This window comes from Fragaria vesca, linkage group LG4, assembly GCF_000184155.1.
Source record: "Fragaria vesca subsp. vesca linkage group LG4, FraVesHawaii_1.0, whole genome shotgun sequence".
Lineage (NCBI taxonomy): Eukaryota > Viridiplantae > Streptophyta > Magnoliopsida > Rosales > Rosaceae > Fragaria > Fragaria vesca.
In genome coordinates, this window is record NC_020494.1 from 9,785,933 (window position 1) to 9,800,000 (window position 14,068).

The window sequence follows — 14,068 nt, forward strand, 5'->3', positions numbered from 1 at the left end:
AAATCAATTAAGGTTTTCTTTGCTCATTTCTTCGACCTCCATCCTCTTTCAACTACCATGGAGATCTAGGATTTTTTTTTCTTCTTTTTGGTAAGGAGATGATGAACCCTAGATCTTAGTTCTTTTTTTGTTTGATATTGTTTGGTTTTACTTAATTCATTGTTTTTTTAAGTTGGATTTACTTAAGTTAAATACAGAAATTGTTTTATCCTATTATGACATGTTAAAAAATACTACATGGCGATTTCCTATTGACCAAGGAGGACCACTAGGCGTTCTGACGTGGTCCTCCTGGAGGATAGAAAAATTTCTCTTGGACTTAGCATCTCTGCTTGGAAAAAGAATGCTTGGATCTACTTGGACTTTAATACCAAGCTGACACGTCATTTAAAACCAATCCAAGGAACAATATTGAAAAACTCCAAACTATAGACCGTATCAACTGCAACTCTTCTCTCCAAAATGTCAGCCATTGTTATCCAAGCTGCAATCTCTTCTTTTTCTCATATCAAATCGCATGTCAAATTCTGATTTGATTTTTGGGTTTTTCCAATTGCTCAATTTATGGGTTTTTCATTCGAGTTTTTTTGGGAAGCCATGACTGAAGCCTCAAAATCTCATGAACTATGATAATGGAGGACACCTTGAAGACTTTGGAGGTTATGGTTCTCCAATGACCACGTTCACCAACTCGCCGAGTCGACTCACCCTCCCCTAGTTGGTGAACGTGGTCAACTCGGCGAGTTGGTTTTGAAACAGGTCACGGATGATGAAATTCTAGAAGCAGTTAACTCTATTGGAGCGCTTAAAGCACCCAGACCTGATGGTCTGGATGCAATGTTCTTTCAAAGTTGTTGGAAGGAGACAAGAGACACTGTGATACCAATGATTAAAGCTTGTTTTACCAATGGTGATCTAATCAGACACTTGAACCATACCAATATTGCCTTGATTCCCAAGGTAGAAAATCCCTCTAAGGTAAATGATTTTAGACCTATTAGCCTTTGCAATGTCTCTTATAAAATCATTACCAAAATTTTGATCAAAAGATTAAGACCTCTTTTAGGAAAATGTATATCTAAAAACCAAGGTGCTTTTGCACCAGGAAGGGCTATACAGGATAAGATCCTGATTGCACATGAAATCTTCTCAGATTTTCAGAGAAGATCAGGAAGGAATGGAGCCATGGCAATCAAACTAGACCTTGAAAAAGCTTATGATTTACTTGATTGGTCTTATATTAAAGCTTGTCTTTTGAGATTTGGCTTTCACTATGATTGGATTGAGTTAGTTATGCATGGCATTAAATCTGTTTCTTTCTCTATTATTCTCAATGGCTCTCCTCAGGGCTGGTTCCAACCTTCAAGAGGTATAAGACAAGGTGACCCCTTGTCCCCTTATATTTTCATTTTAGCAATGGAACCTTTAATCAGACGGTTTAACTCTTTGACAGTGAACAGTAAAGCCCAGGTGGGAATTCTTTCTTCCCCTCTTGGTTTCAGAATCTCAAACTTGATGTTTGCTGATGATTGTTTAATTTTTGCAAAGGCCACTAAAAAAGCTACCAGGAACATATGCAAAGTTTTGGATGCTTTCTCTGCTGCTTCAGGTCAGAAGATTAACTTCCATAAATCTTCACTTTTCTTTTCCTCAAAAGTTAACCACAACATCAGGAATGAAATTACGAATATTATTAATATCTAACAGAAAAGAACTATTGGTAAATATTTAGGCATTTACAATGTTGTGTGGTGGAAAGACCCTGTTAATGCCAAGGAACTCTTGCAGAGAATTTCTAATAAACTCTCAGGGTGGAAACAAAGCACCCTCTCGAGGGCAGGTAAACTTACCTGTCAAAGCAAACATTTCGGGTATGCCGAACCATGTAATGTCCTGTTTTCGGTGCCCCAAGAACTTGACCAATGAAATTGACAAACAAGGAAGAAATTTCTTGTGGGGTTCAGATATGAAACAAGCTCCTGTGGCTTGGAAAGATATATGTAAACCTAAAGCTCTAGGTGGTCTAGGTGTTAGACCAGCTGATTTCTTTAATAAGGCTGCAATTGCAAAACTTGCCTGGAAAGTAATTACTGATAGAAACAATTGGTGGGTGCAGGTCATGCAGAAGAAATATCTCAGGAAATGTTCTTTTTTCCAGGCCAAAAAGAAGCAAAGAAACTCAATGGCTTGGAATGGTATTCTGGACACAAGGGACCTAATCATTAAAGGTATGCAATGGATTGTAGGTGATGGTAAATCAATTAAGTTTTGGAATTTTAACTGGGTCTTTGATCATCCTCTTGTCGAACGGATTCCTACCCATGTTAGGAATAACATCAACTTAGATGAGCTAGTGAGCGATTACTTTAATGAAAATGGTTGGAACAATGTAAAGCTGAGGAGTGTTCTTGATGAGAACATTGTGAAGGAAATTCTTGGGGTGCCTGTTCCCACTAATCCCTCTGCAGATGAGTGCGTTTGGGGCCCTGCTCAGCATGGGAAGTTTACTATAAAGTCGGCTACTTGGCTACAACTATAGGATTGTCAAAAACATAAACAGATCGAGCTGATCAAAAAGCTTTGGGCCCTGAACCTCCAGCCAAAAATTAAATTCTTTGGTTGGCTTCTCCTTAGAGGAAGACTGAAAACCCGAGATAGACTTTCTCGGTTCGGTATAGTGCATGATAATTCTTGTGCTTTATGCAATGAGGATAATGAAACTATTGATCATCTGTTTGGATATTGCAAGTTCACAAAAGACCTTTGGACCAACTCCAACATGTCACCCCCTATTAGCTGGAATGAAGGCTTCTTTAAAGTTATTCATAATTGGTTCATTGAAAGTCCTTATGACTCAAGTTTATTTGAGAAATTAATCACTATCTGTTGGCAGGTTTGGAAAACTAGGAACGATACCATTTTTCGGGGCAAACAGCCTAATCCTAGATCGACTCTTGCTGTTGCAATGAGCCACCTCCAGAATTCGGCCAATCTTTGCACAGTCGGTAGTGCTGAATCAAACTATGAGAATGATAAGATGATCAGGTGGTCTCCACCCCCTAATGATAGGGTTAAATTAAATTTTGATGGATCTGTGAAGAGTAGCTATGCGGCAGGCGGTTTCATTTTCAGAAACCCTCTTGGAGGCCCCCTTGCTGCAGCTGCTTTCAACTTTGGTTCAACGACTGTTCCTGTAGCTGAAGCCCTATCCCTCCGTAACGGCCTCATTGATGCAAAAAGAAGAGGCTTTAAAAAGGTGGAGGTTGAAGGCGACTCCAAGCTAGTAATTGATGTCATTAATGGCGTCTCTACACCCCCGCGGAGATTGCTTAAGCTTTGTCAAGATATTAAATCCCTTCGAAGCTCGTTTGAGTTCATTAGCTTCAAACATGTTTTCAGGGAGGCGAACTTTGTGGCTAACGCCATTGCAAACTTTGGTCATAGGTTAGATAATTCGTGTGTTTGGGAGGAGTCTGTTCCTCCGGATGCAGTTTTAACCTTAACCTTTGATTCTGTAAACTCGTGGTGCACTAGAGGCACCTCTATTTAGTGTATTTCTTTTTTTATACAAAAAAAAAAAAAAAAAAAAGAACTCACCCTCCCCTACCAACCAACCTCTCTCCAGATTCCTCATAACCTAGCAAAGAACTCATCTTTATCATTTAATGACCTCCGCATAGCTCAAGATGTTAAACCCCATCAAAACCCCAACTCTCCTTCACCGCAGAACCCTCAATCTCTGTTGGGTCATCGCCATTCTCCCAAATTCCCATCAAGAACTAAGCTTTTATCCATTTTTCCCCAAACCTTTTCCGGAACTTTGATCCTTAACATTCTGAGGAGGAGATTTATCTAACAAGGGAGGTCTATGGTTTGTTTTGTTCTGACTTTTACTAATGACCGTTGGATTGATTGTAAGTGATGTGGCAGCTTGGTATTAGAGTCCAAGCAGATCTAAGCACTCTCTGTCCAAGCAGAGAAGCCAAGTCCCAATTATAGACCCCAACTCTCAGACACCCAGACTTGCGGTGAAGCCACCTCACCTGAACCCTGAGTTCTGAAACTCCTCTAAACTAGCTCTTGAAAAGAAACTCATCGTTGTTGAAAACTCTACTTCTCTCCATTCTCCCATCACCTGAAACATGGTTGAAGCAGTTCCATTTGGTACTGCCGCAGACATACTCATCAAGCTGGGGTCTTCCACTTTCCAGAAATTCGGGCTCATCTACGGCGTCAACAAGGAAATAAAGAAGCTCGAGAACACCCTCTCCACCATCAAAGCTGTGCTCTTGGATGCAGAGGAGAAGCAAGAGAAGAGCCATCTGGTGCAGGACTGGATCAGGAAGCTCAACGAGGTTGTGTATGAGGCAGATGACTTGTTGGATGCTTTCGAAACCAAAGCAAGGCAGCTTGAGAATCATCAGGTGCGTGAGTTCTTTTCAAAGACACTTGCTTTTAAGTACAAGATGAGTCGAAAGTTGAGAGAAACTAGAGAGAGATTGGATGAGATTGCAGGGGATATTTCAAAGTTTAACTTCAGGGACAGGTCATTGATAATATCAGATATTGGGGTTGAGATCAATAATAGGAGAGAAGAGACGCATTCTTTTATGGTGGAATCAGCTGTGGTTGGAAGAAAGAGAGAGAAGGAGGAAATGGTGGAGTTCTTGACGAACCCACCAAGTGAAGGAGAAAATGTTTATGTTACTGCCATTGTTGGTATTGGGGGACTTGGGAAGACGACCCTGGCTAAAATGTTGTATAATGATGATAGGGTAGGCAACTATTTTGAATTTAAGATGTGGGTGTGGGGTTATGGAGACTTTAATTTATATTCAATTGCTGAGAAAATCTTGAGATCTAGTGCTACGAATGAACTAGAGGATTCGGAGTTTTATCACCAGCATATTTTGATGCAGAAGAAACTGTTGATGGAGGAGTTGCAGATTCTTCTTCGGAAGAAATTGGATGGGAAGCGCTACCTTCTTGTTCTGGATGATGTGTGGAATGTGAACCGAGAAAGCTGGCTTCAGCTGAATGATTTGTTGAAAGGTGGTGCCAATGGGACTAAGGTTGTTGTGACAACTCGTAGCACGAAAATTACTTCGCTTATGGATATCGATTCCCCTTTTGTGCTACATGATCTATCGGAGGAAGAGAGTTGGACATTGTTCAAGCAACTGGCTTTTAAAGGTGGAAGGGAGGAGGAGCATCCGGAGTTGGTGCCAATAGGAAGAAGAATTGTGAAGAAATGCGGAGGTGTTCCGCTTGCAATAAGGACTCTAGGAAGCATGATGAGATATAAAGCTAATGAAATCGAGTGGATTGCGATTCAAAATACAGAGATTTGGGAGTTACCAAAAGAGGAGAATGATGTTCTGAAGATACTCAAGTTAAGCTATGATCACATGCCAATTTATTTGAAACAATGCTTCTCCTACTGTGCATTGTTCCCTAAGGGATATGCAATTGAGAAGAAAATGTTAGTGGAACTTTGGATAGCTCAGGGTTACATTCACCTTCCTGGTAAAGAGAGGAACTTAGAAGAAATTGGTGACATGTATTTCAAGGAATTGATAGAGAGATCATTATTTCAAGAGGTCAAGAAAGATGCCAATGGAATTTTAATTAGTTGTCATATGCATGACCTCATACACGATCTTTCTCGGGCAGTTGCAGGATCTGAAGTCTCAGTTTGCAGTGTAGATGTTGGAGATATATCTGAAAGAGTTCATCATCTTTCATTTAGTTGTTATCTGCCTTCTTCATGGGAAGTTCCGATAGCATTGCTCAAAGCAAAGAAGACTAGAACATTTATGCTACCACTTCAGGATCAAGCATATAAAATTTCCAGTCACAATTCAATCATTTCAAACTTGAGGTGCTTACGTGTGTTAGATCTGCATAACCTAAGAATCAATGAGCTTTCAAATTCCGTAGGCAAGTTGACCCATCTTAGGTACCTTGACCTCTCTGGTAATGTTAGTATGACCGCACTCCCTGCTTCTATAAGCAATCTGCAGAATCTGCAGACGCTTAAACTCAACAGGTGCTACAGACTTGAACAACTACCTAGAGATATTGGAAAGATGACCAGCCTTAGACATCTTGAGATCACTGGGTGCCGTAAATTGAATCACATGCCACTTGGGATGGGAAACTTGGTATCTCTTCAGACATTACCGTTATTCATCTTGGGGAAGAAAGATCTCTTTTCCGGGGTTAGTGGTGGACTAGATGAGTTGAGTGGCCTGAACTGTCTTAAAGGGGTACTTCATGTTGTCCATCTTGAACATGTCGACAATGGTACAATGGATTCAAAGAGTTCAAATTTGAGCAGCAAGCAGTACCTAGAATCCTTAAAACTAATTTGGTCCAGAGACGACAACAGTGGAAATAATGAAGATGACATGGTGTTGGAAGGCCTCCAACCCCATCAAAATTTGAAAGTGCTCCATATAGCTGGGTATTGCGGCGTTCACTTCCCCAACTGGCTGATGAACAATGCTGCTTCCTCTCTTCCAAGTTTAGTGGAGCTCACAATTGAGGGCTGTCTCAGATGCCAGCATCTTCCACCACTTGATCAACTCCCTTCTCTCAAGTTTCTCAAACTGTATTCTCTAAGTTCCCTGGAGCACATCAACAACAGTTACTCATCTTCCTCTTCTAGTTTGGCTGGTGAAGGAAGAGAGCCTTTGTTTTTTCCATCATTGAAAGAGCTCACACTTTATGACTTGCCACTCTTGAAGCTGTGGCAAACATGCAGTGATGAAGATGTGACAACAACAATGCCAAATCGACAGCTTTCATTTCCTTCCCTCACCAAATTGACAATCGTGGACGCCCCTAACTTAACATCCATGCCAATGCTTCCACTAGTTGAAGAATTGCTTATGGACACCATCTCGACAAAGCTGTTGCAGTCAATGTTGATGGCAGCAGCCTCAGAAAGACATACAAGCTCTTCCTCCCTGGCTAGATTGAAATTTTTGATCATCAAATCTTGTAATGATCTTGTGTCTTTCCCTGAAGATAGGATAGCCAGCCTCACTTCCCTTAAGCTTCTAAAGATTATAGATTGTGGAAACTTGACATCTCTACCACAGAACCTGCACTGTGAATACGTACTCAGTAATTCCTGGTAGATTTGTTGAATTTCACCTCTCTCTATATATACCAGCTTTGGTCCATGTAACTTTCAATCAAGCCAATTGATCTGTGCATATTTTTGTTCACCAATAATATAGTTCTTTGGTGTTAAGTAATAAGCATAGAGAGTGTGTTCATGTCTTAACTTTATTTTTGTGATGGAATTTGTTTAATACCAAAATAACGAAAATAACTACATAACTTTTAATTTACCGAAATTACATTAGTCACCTGAATTACAGTCACCTGATTTTGTTACCTGATGACAGAAATTTTAGACAGTAGAGAAGAGATTGGAAGTTTGGAACTAGAGCTACTGTACTAATGTGAAAGTAATCAAGTAATCAACTATATCTCAACGAGGAGAACCCTAAAAGCTCTTTTTGACAAAATGACACAAGACTTTGTGTACTTATGTCTCCAAAACGACGTCGTTGCTTTGGTGGATGTTATATAAAGTTTATAAACTGACTCTAGGCGGCGACGGTGGAAGTGGAAAAAAATGGTGGTGGAGAGCTATGTGGTGGTTCACAACATAGCCAAGAGGCACAACGTGGGCACACTCGCCCGAAGCGCCACCGCCTTCGGTGTCTCCGAGCTCATTCTCGTTGGCCGCAGAGAATTCAACGCCTTCGGCAGCCACGGCTCCACCTCCCACGTTCGCTTCCGCCACTTCCACTCTCTCCAAGACGCCCGCCAATTCCTCAAGGTTTGTTCTTCTTCTTCTTCTTCTTTGTGGGTTTTGTTTTCTTGGGTATGTGGCTGATTGTGTGTTGGTGTTGATGAATGGGTTGTAGGACAGAGATTGTGATATCTGCGGCGTTGAGATCACTGATAATGCTATGCCTGTCAATCACCACCCTTTTACCAAAAGCACTGCTTTTCTCCTTGGCAATGAGGTAAACTATCGATTTCACAGGTACCCATATCTGTTTTTATTGGAAAGTTTGATCCTTTAGTCTTCTATTGACATCATGCTTAGTAATGTAGTGTGCTTTTAGTGATGGGTACTTGGGTTTTATTTGCTTGATGGGGTTGGTTTGATAGGTTTTGTTAGTTTGGCAAAGGGTGCAAGTTATGTTTTGGTGTTCTATGTTTGAAGTGTTACTAACTTCAGTTGGGAAGCATTTTGCAATTGAAGCTTTACTTTGGGTGAAATCTTTGTCTTCTTGTTTTGTAGGGAACAGGGCTTTCTGCTAAGGAGTATGAGATATGTGATTTCTTTGTGTATATCCCACAGTATGGGGACGGCACGGCTTCCTTGAATGTTACGGTCGCAGCTTCCATTGTCCTGCATCAGTTTGGAGGTAACCTGTCAATAGTGATATGAATTTGTTCGGTTTATGCCATTTACTTGTTTTAAGTTTCATGATCTAAGGTGTTAATCACACTCTGCTTATTTTATTCATTTTACTCTTGGTCTTAGATAGTACTATCTGGTTGTTTGTGTGCTTTTCCTTATTGTCTTCCTGGTCCATTCTACCATCAACTTATGATCTGAACTCTCTAAACTGCATCTTGCTTAGTTCTCACTATCATTTAATTGTAGTGGTGATGTCAGGAGTTAGGTTCCTCCTTTAGTTGTAACTTGTAAGTCTTAACTAAGTGACACAATTGGAAAAAGCTTCACTCAAGAAGATTACTCAAATTCCATATCAACCAAAATTGTTGTACTAGCGTGCTATCTATGAATGCCATCATAGTCCTATCCTTTTAAATTTGATTTTATCACCAGAAGAGAAAGGGATACTGTGAGTTTAAGGTTCCATGACACTCGAAAAAAAAATTAGACAGTTTCTTTTAGACTATGCCCAGTTGCCCACTGCATGTAATTTTTAGTATCTTTATAAGGGACTAGTTTCTTTGTTTTCAAGTGCGTCCTTGTGGACGAGTCCTGAAACTTGTTAGTTTATCTTTCAGTCTGGGCTGGCTTCCCTGAGAGAACCCGTGATGGGAACAAGTTCATTGTGGCACAGAAACCTGCAAAGCAGACAAGGCGAAGTTTCTGTGCAGAAACAGCAGATTCCGTAATTGAAGAGCGAAAATCTAGAAAAGAGCATAACTCTAATGGTTTCTTTGACGAGAATGCAAATGACAATCCATCTTCTAACCTTCTGGATGGTTTGTTTAGTGATGTACGATAACTTCAAGCAACTTAAATAGTGGTTTGTCATCATAAGTTTGTGACCTTATGCATGACCTGTAACAGAAGAATCTCCAGTAAAATGTATCCTTAGTGACAAGGGTTTTGTTAGAGTTTGGAGTGGTTTTATTGGAGAATTAGATTTACCATTTTTTACATTGGTATAACCATCTCAACTTCACTTTGGTTTGTACTTAATGAAAGATACATGGGCAGTTGCAAGGATTGTATTATTTTTCTTGTTGCCCTTTGTAAGCAATGAAATTGATGATCAAAATCACACTTCATGCTTGTGTTGCTTCTGCGTTATTTATTATTTGTTGAGGAAGCGTGCTTCTGTTCTTTATCATGTAGATCTTGTTAAATTCCATACCGTAGACTTTGATAGGTGCAAATAAGAAAATATTGGCTTCAAATAATAGGCTTCAATGGTCCACCATATAACAGTACCCGTCATAAACTTATGATTCATAAAAATTTAGTCAGAGCATAGGATAATCTGTTACATACTCTCAACTGGATGAAAATTAATCGAAACCAATAAATTTAGGCAAACTATCAAACACACGATGAAATCATATACCAGATGAAAGCATAAATAATGGAAAGCCAAACTGATCAAACTTCAAAGCATGCATTCATTCTTAGCAATTGTCAAACTAGCAGTACTCTCGTAAGTGAATCAACTTGGGATGCAATAGGTTGTATGTAGTATGTGGAAGCCTAGGAGTCCTCCGAGTCTTGTGAAGAATCTGAACTTGAAGAAGGGTAGCCAATTCCGTGGCGTTTATTAGGGAACACAACAAAGACAGTACCAGCAATAGTGCCAATTACAGGAGGCAACACCATGAGCAAAACCCTCTCAGTGGACTCAAATGTAGGATAGAAGCACCTCACAGTGTTGGAATCCAAAAGTGATACCACTGCAAACACGGTCAAGGAAAGGAAGGCATGCACAAAGTCCCCAACCCGAAGCTTGTAAGCAGACAAGTCCATAGAGCCAGAACTGGTTGAGGGCCAAAGACCCTTTGTTGTTGCAATTCCATAGTGAGTTTGTCCATCACTGCCGATGTAACTGTCAGTGAAGGAAGAAAAGCAGCAAGAGAAGGCTGAAATGGCAATGAGAATGGCGCTTAGATACTTGTTGACGGGGTTGTTGCAGTGGCCATTGTTGGTTAAGACGGGGTTGAGGAACTGGAACAAGAAGACCGTGCCGGTAGGGAGGAGCTTAATGAGGTTGCCTACTCCTGTTAATGCAATGTCTTTGACACCCTTGTTTTTGGTGGATTTCTTTGATTTGGAGGAAGAAGCACTAGATGAAGCCCCCATTTGGAAAACAAACAATGCTATTTGTGAATGCTAGAGACTTAATTAAGAGGGAGTTTAGAAGGGTTGTTTGATAATGCTATGTTGTGTTTTGGTTCAAGTCTTTCAACAAAATTGTTCTGATATATAGAGATAGAGGGAGTTGGTTTCTGTTTTGGGATAGAAGATTGCTTTCACGTTAAATGATACATGGTGTGCTTGTCGTGTTGAGTTGGAAGGCTTGCTTTTACTTTCAGAAAGGGAGGGCTTCGTTTCTAATCCAAGCTTAGAGAGGCATGAGGGACTGAAATTTCTAAAAGGACCAAGATATGATACTACCTAGCTAGTTGCAAATTTATGTAACTAATCAACTCAAAATAGTATCATGTGCCTAATTAAGTTCATCCACCTCATTGCTGCAAAAACATCGAACTTGATCTGTACGTAGGTAATCTTGGACTTGAGACGGATTATGAAATTGAACCAAATGTATTTTCAACCTTTGAGAACTCAACAATTTTCAAACTTTAATCTTATAGGTTCTTAGCATAAATTATATAGATAAGATATTTATATTTAGGGTCTTTTACTGAAGCGTGTGGGAGACCATAAAATGAAGATTAAACTCTTGTTGTATACAATATATGCAGCCATCAAATTAGACCGAGCATATGCTGTATCTAGTGATCTTACAAAAAGATAGCGTATTGGAGAAATAGTAGGGAACGATCTACGTACTACTAATTGGAGAAATATTGGATACACGTAGAATTTGAAAATGACCCTTAGACGACGACAAGCATAGCTATAAAATAACGACTCCTTTGCAATATAACTCGATCATTTTGGGGAACTCAGAGAGGGATAAGTGATCTCTTATTCCTGGTTCATCTTTTCCTCATTCCAGTAGGTAAACATATATCATTAAGGTAAATTGTCATGCATTTCTTTGTTAAATATATAAAGTATCGACACTCAAACTTCGGTCTAAACTTAATTTGCTATCATTATCGATCTCTTATTATCGTGGTTCTTATAATCTCGCAAAACACTCAAAAATTTAGTTTCAATACCTAATTATTACAAAATCCATTATACAAATTTAGAAGCAAACACTTAACAAACAGTTTCAAGGAATTACGTCTTTAACCACAGTTACCGGCCCTTTCTATGGAGGCCTATGCATGCTAGGCTCTTTTCTTGTTTTGGTGTGTCGTGTACTCGTGCTTGATATGGAGACTTGATGAAACATGCATACCCCGGCCGTGATATCAGTACGGTAGTTACTAGCTTTACTCATTCCAGTTGTGATATCATTGCCTATCTTAATCGTTTCGATCAGTTTTTTCCCTCTATTGAAGATTCATGATGTAGTTTTTTTTTTTAAAAAAAAGGATAACTTATATTGTTTAATCAATGACCAAAAGACATGTACATCAAAATGCCGTCCTCCACAGAGTATGTTAAAAGAGACTTACAATTAAGCACCAAGATATGTACCTTTACTGATTACACATAAGCGCAAAAAGAGCCCAAAGCAAGAGAATTAAGAAATAAATAGTAAATCTACCTCTGATGCTCAAGCTAAGGGCGACCCGAATTCTAAGTCTTGCTCTTGCCCTTGGCATTAGGGCTTGCCTTGCCACCCACCTTGGCAGCAACCGGGTAAGTAATACGCAGAGGAGCTTTTGTCTTCTTGGTAGACCGAGATACCTTATTCCTGCAACCTAGACAACGACCTAGCTTCTTCTTCAGGTCGCAAGAGACTCATTATCCTCACATGTGTCGACCAAACCCAAAGATTCAGCTTGTAGTTTGAGAAGTTTACCGCCCAGAATAGTCTTGATTTTCTTCGGGGAGGGAGAACAACCCCCATTACATTCTCATTTCTTTGAGGGAGTAGTAGACAATACCACATCCTTCCCAACAATAGCTTCTAACACAATAGGAGATGTCTCTAATTCAGAGGCAACCTCAATCTCAAGAGTAGAGTTACCAGACCCCAAAGAAGAGCCCATACGTTGAAGACCAGATTCATCAATTTCTGAAGTTTCAGTACGCTCCAGTCGACATACCACATGCTTTCTCTTCACTACCAGAGACGAGGAAACCACTATCGCTGGATTGATAGCCACACCAATGGTGGGCTTTGCTGAAAAGGCATAACCTGGTTTTGGTTGAGCACGAAAATTAATGCCTTTGGATGTACCCAAGACGGTATGAGTTCCATCACACTTTTCTCCAGCATGTGTGATCATATTGCAGACAGAACATCTACCCAGAAGTTGTAGAAAATTAAGCCTTAACATCGGCTCCACCCCTGGATCAAGATGAACCTGCCTCTCCAAAAGAACTGGTTTATAGATGTCGTGGGTAAACAAGATCTTCATCACTCCCTTTCGAAACTCAGTACGATCATAATCCAAGTATCCTCCAAGAAGGTTACCAAACAAACGAAGGTTATCCGGCTCCTCGTACTGAGGTGGGATCAAAGAGATGATCACCCATATCCTCACATAGCACATAGGAACGTCGGCCATAGGAGTAATATGATCATACACCTCAAGACAAACCGGTGTGCGGTCAAAGCACCATGCGCCACCCTTCAGAACTTTTGTTCTATCCTTCTTAGATTCGAAAGAGACGAGGAAAAGATCACCCCTCTCCTGAATTCAGAAATTCTTTTGCACCACCCAAGCACGGGCAAAGTGCGACTTGAAAGCTTTTGGATCCACAACACGATGTGTGAGTGGCTTAGCAAGAAGAAAAGACTGAGATGAACGTCTCACAGGACCTCCTCAAATCTTCCCCACATCTGGCGCTTTTTTGCCATCTGCCAAAGCCAAGGAGGCGACGAAGGACGCTGTAACGGTGTCAATGGAGGACATGATGGCAATGATGAATGAGAAAGGAGAAAGTAGATCGCGGCTGCGCTAGGTTTGAGTGGGTTTCTCTCTTTAGGGTTTTGATGAGAAGGATGCTCTCTCTAGGGTCGGCTAGGGTTTTTTCTTGATAAATCTCTCAGTTTGTAATTCAGTTTGTAATTCATGATGTAGTTGGATATTAGAACTGTTGGACGCCCACACTAATCATGAACAATATGATCATTTCGGTACTAAAGGGACGTTCTCAAATATCATATGAACATATAGCTTGTTCATTTCTAGATATCTTTATGACCTAACGAAACAATACACTCGTAAATCTATGAAACATATTCATTTTTGGAAAAGACTTAGGTGCCTTGGGATATTAATACCTTGCAAGGTATCATTGTCTTATTGGTCCACGTAAGTCCACGTAGGACAACAACTTTAAAAAAGAGAAGACGTCAGTTAGTCACATTAACCATACAAAGTTAACCTTCATAGATGGACGTCCACAGATGAAGGCAACGTCCACAGACAGAGGCAACCACTGACGCAACGACGTTCGTCTCTAACGGAATGGAACATCACCCCAAAACCCTAA

General features: G+C 40.2%; 3 protein-coding genes across 3 annotated transcripts; 2 read left to right on the forward strand and 1 right to left on the reverse strand.

Moving 5' to 3' along the window:
• The first annotated feature begins 4,142 nt into the window (after positions 1-4,142).
• On the forward strand, positions 4,143-7,145 carry LOC101300906 (putative disease resistance protein RGA1-like). The gene has a single exon (XM_004298035.1). It carries the CDS (start codon positions 4,143-4,145, stop codon positions 7,143-7,145), a length of 3,003 nt encoding a protein of 1,000 aa, XP_004298083.1.
• Positions 7,146-7,634: 489 nt separating this feature from the next.
• Positions 7,635-9,590, forward strand: LOC101311179 (putative TrmH family tRNA/rRNA methyltransferase-like). The gene is made up of 4 exons (XM_004296719.1): positions 7,635-7,858; positions 7,947-8,048; positions 8,330-8,456; positions 9,070-9,590. The coding sequence occupies exons 1-4, from the start codon at positions 7,652-7,654 to the stop codon at positions 9,291-9,293; spliced, it is 660 nt and encodes a 219-aa protein (XP_004296767.1). The 5' UTR covers positions 7,635-7,651; the 3' UTR covers positions 9,294-9,590.
• An 89-nt stretch (positions 9,591-9,679) lies between these two features.
• Positions 9,680-10,725, reverse strand: LOC101311466. Its single transcript, XM_004296720.1, has one exon. It carries the CDS (start codon positions 10,619-10,621, stop codon positions 10,016-10,018), a length of 606 nt encoding a protein of 201 aa, XP_004296768.1. The 5' UTR covers positions 10,622-10,725; the 3' UTR covers positions 9,680-10,015.
• Positions 10,726-14,068: the final 3,343 nt, after the last annotated feature.